General features: G+C 42.2%; 1 protein-coding gene across 1 annotated transcript in view; it reads right to left on the bottom strand.

The window, feature by feature from the left end:
* Positions 1-381: 381 nt before the first annotated feature.
* Positions 382-7,746, bottom strand: part of LOC134341082 (ubiquitin-conjugating enzyme E2 Z-like) — a 127,302-nt gene continuing 119,937 nt past the window's right edge. Inside the window, exon 7 of the mRNA XM_063038832.1 lies at positions 382-552. Within this exon, the coding sequence (XP_062894902.1) occupies positions 382-552 (171 nt within the window). The remainder of the gene's footprint in view (positions 553-7,746) is intronic.

The following is a 7,746-nucleotide window of genomic DNA, read 5'->3' as shown; positions in this document are numbered from 1 at the left end:
ATCTTGAAGCTGTAAGTATTTTAAACAAATACACCTCTAAGGAAGCCATCAGACTTGTCTGCATGTGAATGCTAGTACAGAAACACACAAAACATCCACACTATCTCATACAAACCATTATACTGATAAGGACAGGTATTTTTGGGTTTTAGAGACCAACAATGAAAGCAGGGCCCTACCAATAAGTAGCATAGATGGCAGAGTAAATTAAAAAAAAAATGATTCTTACCCAAGGCAATTCTACCCTTCTTTGGTCTATTTACAAAACCACGTGTATGGTCTCAACTCCCAGAGGGCAGCTTCAGCCCACAGCTTCCTGCAGGTCCTCAAAGATGGGGGTGGGGGGAGGGGGAGAATGAGACCTGTCATGGAGTTCGTTTTCTATGGATAGGAAGTGCCGTGACTGTCTTGCTCATTTCCTGAAGAGCTGCTGTCGGAATCAACCTCTACTATGTCCTCTTCGTTTTTCTTTTTTAATTGTTTTCTAATGACCTGCAGCCGACACAATAAGGTCTGGTAATCAAAATAACCCCGCCTCTCTCCAAAGGGATCCTAGAAGAGTCAGAAAGAAGTGGTCAGCTTTTTACAGTGACACTTCTAAATGATTGCTACAGTCAACGAATACACACTTGCATGCTATCTTTAACAGTCATGAGAACACTAGGGTGCAGGGGCTGAGGGGGCTGTATTGTGGGAGCAACAGTGCTCAAAGCTCAAAGTAAATTTACAGGTGGCCCCCGTTTTCTGAATGTTCACTTTATGACACCTCGCTGTTACAAAAGACCTATATTAGTTAGCTGTTTTCGCTGTGAGGGGATCCAGGAGCGCCCCTATTAACTGTTTGAAGAGAGACAGAGAGAGACATTTATCATTGATGGTTTGTTGGAAAGGAGAGAGAGACCAAAATTGACAATTGGACTGACACGGGAGTTAACTTTGGAGTTTTACTTTGGAGATAAAAACTGAGCAGCTTGAAGGTTGCTATGGTGACTAACAGGACATTATTGATGTTACTTCCAAGGACTTGTTGCCTGCTCGCATTCCTTTACAGACAAAGGAAGGAGGGACTTTTTGAATGACAGGTGATGCTCAGCCTGGTGAGATCAGATGGTACAGACCTCAGACACATGATCTGGACACTGAATGAGCATTGCTGTGCCTGCAGAGAAAGTGGGTTTTGGAGGATCGATCAGGCAGATTGATCCAATTGTTCTGCCAATGAAAGTTCAAAGGCAAGACCGGTGAGGAGTTGTCCATGTGTCCGATCCTGGCCTGGGTAGACAGCTCAACCACACCAAAGTACAGTCCCCTTTGTTGTTCAAAGTCACAGTCGGTGACTTGTGAAGGATTTCGGAGGATGATGAGGAAATCGACGACGACAGCTCACCTGAAGACTCAACTCACTCTCTCTCTCTCCATCACTATTCAACTACATACCACAAACCAAACTGAACTGAACTTTACTCAACATCGTAAGACTGTATCTTTTTACCCCTAGACTTAAGGAAGCTTGGTTTTCATACATATTTATCCACACTTACTGATTTACTTACTTATATATATAATTCTTGCTAACCTGTTTGATTTATCTTCACTTAGTTTACTGTATTGCGTAGTTATTAATAAATATTAGTTTATAGCAATACTAGACTCCAAAGTGGTTTCTATTTCTGCTGGTTTCTTTATTTCCGTCACGGGGTATGTGACATTGCTAACAGAGCTGTTTTCACTGTTATGAAAAAAGGCAGCGCACGCCCTAACAGCCAAGCTCCTCCCCCGGAACTGCATTGCTTAAACACGTGCTTTGTCTCGATTTATTTTGTGCATCCATTAGCAAGATGAGTTCTAAAATATCGGAAAAGCCTAAAAGAGCTCATAAGGGTGTTACACTTATGACAGCATAAAAGTTGACATAATTAAGCGTTTCGATCGTGGTGAATGAAGTAAGGACATTGTCTGTGCATTGAACTTGCCTGCGTCCACCATTCACATTATTTATACGCAGAGGGAAAAAATTTTGAAAGCTGCCAATGTTACTGTTGGTTCTGCTCGTAGCAAAGTGGTCTCTTAGTCGGCATCCAACAATGGATAGAATGGAAAGTCTACTGCTTGAGTGGATTGATGGGTGTACAAAGCGTGGTGTTCCATTAAGTTTTCTTATACTTAAGGAGAAATCAGTCAGTCTTTATAATAAGCTGAAACAGAAAGCACAGGATGATGGTGGTGAAAGTGTTGTGAAGATGAAATTTAAAGGTTGTCAAGGGTGGTTTGATCAGTTTCTGAGGTGAGGAGAGTTTCATAGTTGAAGCTGGGCCACGAACTGATACATTGCCGCAAAGAATGCAGCTGTGCAGAGGTAGCCAGGATGCACCCAGCACATCTTTAAGAAAAAAGCCGACATAAACAAGCTAATTAATTAGGTGCCACCTGGCACATAAATGTCGGCCCAGATCAGAGGCGATTGCCCATTTCATCGGGTAGTTATTCATATAAGCAAGTGTTTAACTGTGACAAAACTGCAATTTATTGGAGTCTTCCCAATTCCACTAAGTGAAACTACACTGTACATATATTATTTCTACTTTATATAGACTGTGTAATTATCATGTTATTCCTGCTTTTACTATATGTTACTGTTATTTTAGGTTTTATGTGTTATTTGGCATGATTTTGTACATTTTTTTGGGTCTGGGAATGCTCAAAAAATTTTCCCGTATTAATAAATGGTAGTTGCTTATTCACTTTACCACATTCCAGCTTACGAACTGTTTCATTGGCACGCTCTACCTTCGGATAGCAGGGGAAACCTTTATGTCAAAGCACCTTTATGTCACCATATACTATCTTGAGATTCATTTTTGTATAGAACTTCAGAGTAGAACATAGAAATAAAATACAATCAACAAAAAACTACACACAAAGACTGAAAAAACAACCAATGATGGCCATGGAGGAATTAAAATATGGAAGAAAACACTGAACTTGAATAGGTCAAAGACAATGGGAGCAGACAAAACAATTGTCCTTGTTCTTACCAAGATGTCAAAGACTGCCATTTTGTGAAGCAGCTCTGCTTCACGGTGTTTTAAAGAAGACACAATGATGCTCCAGGTAATATACTGGACTAGAGATCATTTCCAAATAATAAGTTATGTGTGAAATTTTATTTGGTTAGATATAACATGCGGGTTTAGATTGTTGGGAACACAAAATAATCTGCAGATGCTGGAGTCAAAGCAACACTCACAATACGCTGGAGGAACTCAGCAGGTCCGGCAGCATCCATGGAAATGATCAGTCGATGTTTCGGGCCGGAACCCTTCATCAGGACGTGACTGATCGTTTCCACAGATGCTGACCAACCTGCTGAGTTCCTCCAGCGTGTTGTGAGTGTTGCTTAGATTGTTGGGATCTGTGTCTGCCTTGAGTGATTCAAAGTAGTTACTGGCTTTGTAACTGATTTAGCCAAAGAGCCATAAAGAACCACATGCCTGTTGCAGAAGAGGGGCAATAAATGAATGCTGGCAGAGCCAATAAAAAGATGTTAAAGGTCAGTCAGATGACTCACAGCCAATAACAATGAAAGGTAACACTTAAACTGGTAAGGAATGAATAAAAAACCAATGGTTTTCAGATACAAGATGGCAATAACTCTGGATGGGCAGGGTGAAGAAAGGATCGATCATTTGTCCAACAGGAGATCCCTTATTTCAGTGTTATAAATTGGATGTGGCCTGAGTATTGGTACAAAGGGAACAGCAGAATCTTTGTTTTAAGTTGTTGGCCTGGGGTCAATATAGTTATATTGTTGTTTGTGCAGAGTCAATAAAATGAAGATCATTGTAGCAGAGGTGTTGCTTATGATCTTTACAGATGGCCAGGATGTTGAGGTGTTGCAAAGAGAGGTGTTTAGTTCCAAGTTTAGTTGTTTGAAGAAGAGTTTGCTTAGAATTATAGTATTTTAACTATAATAACTTCAGTGAATTTTGAAGAGGTAATGAAATGTTAAGAGGAAATTACAATTGATAAGGTAAAAATGAACTTTCAAAAGGCATTTAATTTAATTAATACACGAGAGATTCTGAAGATGCTGTATGTCTTGACCAACAAATGTAAAATGTTGAAGGAATGCAGCAAATCAAGCAGCATCTATGGCCACTAGACTAAACAATAAGACATAAGACAATTTTTTTCAATGAGTCTTCTCCACCATTCCAACATGGTGATTTATTATCCCTCTTAATCTTGTTCTTCTGTCTTCCCTCTATAAGCTTTGACACCCTGACCAATCAAGAACCGCTTTAAATTATTTATTTATTTAATTAATGGGATGAACTCAGAATAGGCCTTTCCAGCCTGCGAGCTGCGTTGCCAGCAAACCCCTGATTTAATCACAGCCTAATCACAGGACAATTTACAATAACCCATTACCCTACTACAAGTAACACACATCAAAGTTGCTGGTGAACGCAGCAGGCCAGGCAGCATCTGTAGGAAGAGGTACAGTCGACGTTTTGGGCTAAGACCCTTCGTCAGGACTAACTGAAGGAAGAGGTGGTAAGGAATTTGAAAGTGGGAGGGGGAGGGGGAGATCCAAAATGATAGGAGAAGACAGGAGGGGGAGGGATGGAGCCAAGAGCTGGACAGGTGATTGGCAAAAGGGATATGAGAGGATCATGAGACAGGAGGTCCGGGAAGAAAGAAAAGGGGGAGGGGGGAAAACCCAGAGGATGGGCAAGGGGTATAGTCAGAGGGACAGAGGAAGAAAAAGGACAGAGAAAGAAAGAATGTGTGTATATAAATAAATAACGGATGGGGTACGAGGGGGAGGTGGGCATGAGCAGAAGTTAGAGAAGTCAATGTTCATGCCATCAGGTTGGAGGCTACCCAGACGGAATATAAGGTGTTGTTCCTCCGACCTGAGTACAGCTTCATCTTTACAGTAGAGGAGGTCGTGGATAGACATATCAGAATGGGAATGGGATGTGGAATTAAAACATGTGGCCACTGGGAGATCCTGCTTTCTCTGGCGGACAGAGCGTAGGTGTTCAGCAAAACGATCTCCCAGTCTGCATCGGGTCTCGCCAATATATAGAAGGCCGCATCGGGAGCACCGGACGCAGTATATCACCCCAGCTGACTCACAGGTGAAGTGTCGCCTCATCTGGAAGGACTGTCTGGGGCCCTGAATGGTGGTAAGGGAGGAAGTGTAAGGGCATTTGTAGCACTTATTCCGCTTACTTCTCTAACTTCCACATTCTTTCTCTCTCTCTCTCCTTTTTCTCCCTCTGTCCCTCTGACTATCCCCTGCCCATCCTCTGGGCTTCCCCCCACCCCCTTTCCTTCTCCCTGGGCCTCCTGTCCCATGATCCGCTCATATCCCTTTTGCCAATCACCTGTCCGGCTCTTGGCTCCATCCCTTCCCCTCCTGTCTTCTCCTATCATTTCGGATCTCCCCCTCCTCCACCCACTTTCAAATCTCTTACTAGCTCTTCCTTCAGTTAGTCCTGATGAAGGGCCTCGGCCTGAAACGTCGACTGTACCTCTTCCTAGAGATGCTGCCCGGCCTGCTGCATTCACCAGCGACTTTGATGTGTGTTGCTTGAAATTCCAGAATCTGCAGAATTCCTCGTGTTTACCCTACTACATGTTATGTCTTTGGACTGTGGCAGGAAATGGGAGCACCCAGAGGAAACCCACACGGTCAAGGGGAGAATGTATAAACTCCTTACTTGCAGCAGTGGGAACTGAACCTGGGTTGCCTCTATGAAAAAGTATTGTGCCAGTCACAATGCCACTATGTTGCCCCATAACTCATCCAATGATTTGGTTTCTACAGCTGTTTGTGGCAATGAATTCCACAGGTTAATCACTTTCTGGCTAAAGAAATTCATCCTCATCTCTGTTCTAAATGGGCGTCCCTCTGTTCCGAGGCTGTGCTCTCCTACTATAGGAAACATCATCCCCAATGCAGACTATCTAGGCCTTTTAATATTTGATAGGTTACAATGAGGGCCATCCCTCGATCTTGTAAACTCCATTGAGTACAGACCCAGAAGCATCAAACGCTCCTCACACATTAACACTTTCATTCCAAGAATCATCCTAATGAACCTCCTCTGGACCCCCTCAATGCCCTACATGGAGGGGAATAAACAACCTAGTGGATATAAACAGTCACCGTCTCAGTCCAAGACCATTTTTAAGGACCTTCAAGCATCCTGATGAAATGTCTTGGCTTTAAGTGTCAACTGTTTATTCCCGTTCATGGTTACTGCCTGACTTTCAAAGTTCTTCCAGCACTTTGAGTGTACTATGCTTTCTTTTAACATTTTAAAACTTCTGAAGTGTTTACAATGCATATTACAGTACATGGAAGCTGTCAAGATCTGGAGCAACTGCAGTTCAAAAACCTTTCTATTTTTCTCAACTTTAGTCTATTCCAAAGTGTACAACCACTTTGCACACTGTTGAAAAATGCACAGTGGAAAGTGTCCTGTAGACATCTGCAAGGAGTGCTGTCACAGGAAAGCAGAATCCATCATCGGGGCCCCACCACCTAGCCATGCTCTCTTCTTGCTGCTGCCATTGTGAAAGAGGTGCAGGAGTATAGGTCCTATACCACCCGGTTGGGAATAGTTATTACCCTTCACTCAGCAGAATTCTGAACCAATCACTAAACTAATCTTCAAGGATTCTACAACTCATGTTCTCAGTAATATTTATTGACTTATTTATCATCATTATTTGTTTTCAATGTATTTGCAGTTTGTTTTATTTTGCACACTAGTATTTATCAGTCCTTGCGTGTGTGAAGTTTTCATCGATTCTGTTCTATTTCTTTATTTACCGTGAATGCCTGTAAGAAAATTAATCTCAGGGTAGTACATGCTGACATTTACATACTTAGATAATAAATTTAGTTTGACTTTGATTTACAAGGCAATATCTTCTCTCAGAGAATGGCGAATCTCTGGAATTCTCAGATACGATCAGTTGTGGAGAACTATTTGCAGAACAGGTGCAGAAGACTTACTAGCTACGTTCCACAATGCACCAGAGCTTTGTACACACATGCAGATGCAAAGTTGCACTTGGAGTATGGTGAGCAGTTTTGGATCCTCTAGAAGATTGGGCTAGCATTGGAGAGAGTCCAAAGGAGCTTCACAATAATGAGAAGGTTAACATATGAGGAGAATTTTATGGCTCTGGGCCTGTGCTTAGTGGAGTTTAAAAGAATGAGAAGTGGGGGGCGCGTATCTTATTGAAACGTCAAAAATTGAAAGCACTAGGCAGAGTGAATGTGGACAGGATATTTCCCAGAGTGGAGGATGAGGATTAGAGGGCACAGTTCAGAAAACAAGGACACCCTTTTAGAATCGGGATAGATGAATTTCTTTAGACACTGGGTGGTGAATTTGTAGAATTCATTGCCATAGTCGGCTGTGGAGGCCCAATCCTTGGGCATATTTAAATCAGAGGTTAATAAATCTTGATTAGCAAGGGCATGAAAAGTTCGTGGAGAAGACTGCATGAGCTGAATGGCCAAATTTTGTTCCTATACCTATAGGTCAAATGCTGTCCTCCCCAATGTCGTCTCCAACACATACAAGTGTAGGACTGTGAGATGATGACACATTAGGGTTAATTTGACCTTCTCAAACCTGCTATATTGTTTTGCTACTGATTACTCTTTGCAGTGGGTGCTACTGTCAGCTTTCAGAATAGCTCATTCAGAAACAGGAG

Source organism: Mobula hypostoma, chromosome Y (assembly GCF_963921235.1).
Source record: "Mobula hypostoma chromosome Y, sMobHyp1.1, whole genome shotgun sequence".
Taxonomy (NCBI): Eukaryota; Metazoa; Chordata; class Chondrichthyes; order Myliobatiformes; family Myliobatidae; genus Mobula; species Mobula hypostoma.
Note: the sequence above shows the minus strand (reverse complement) of the source record. Positions and strands in the feature narration are given on the sequence as shown.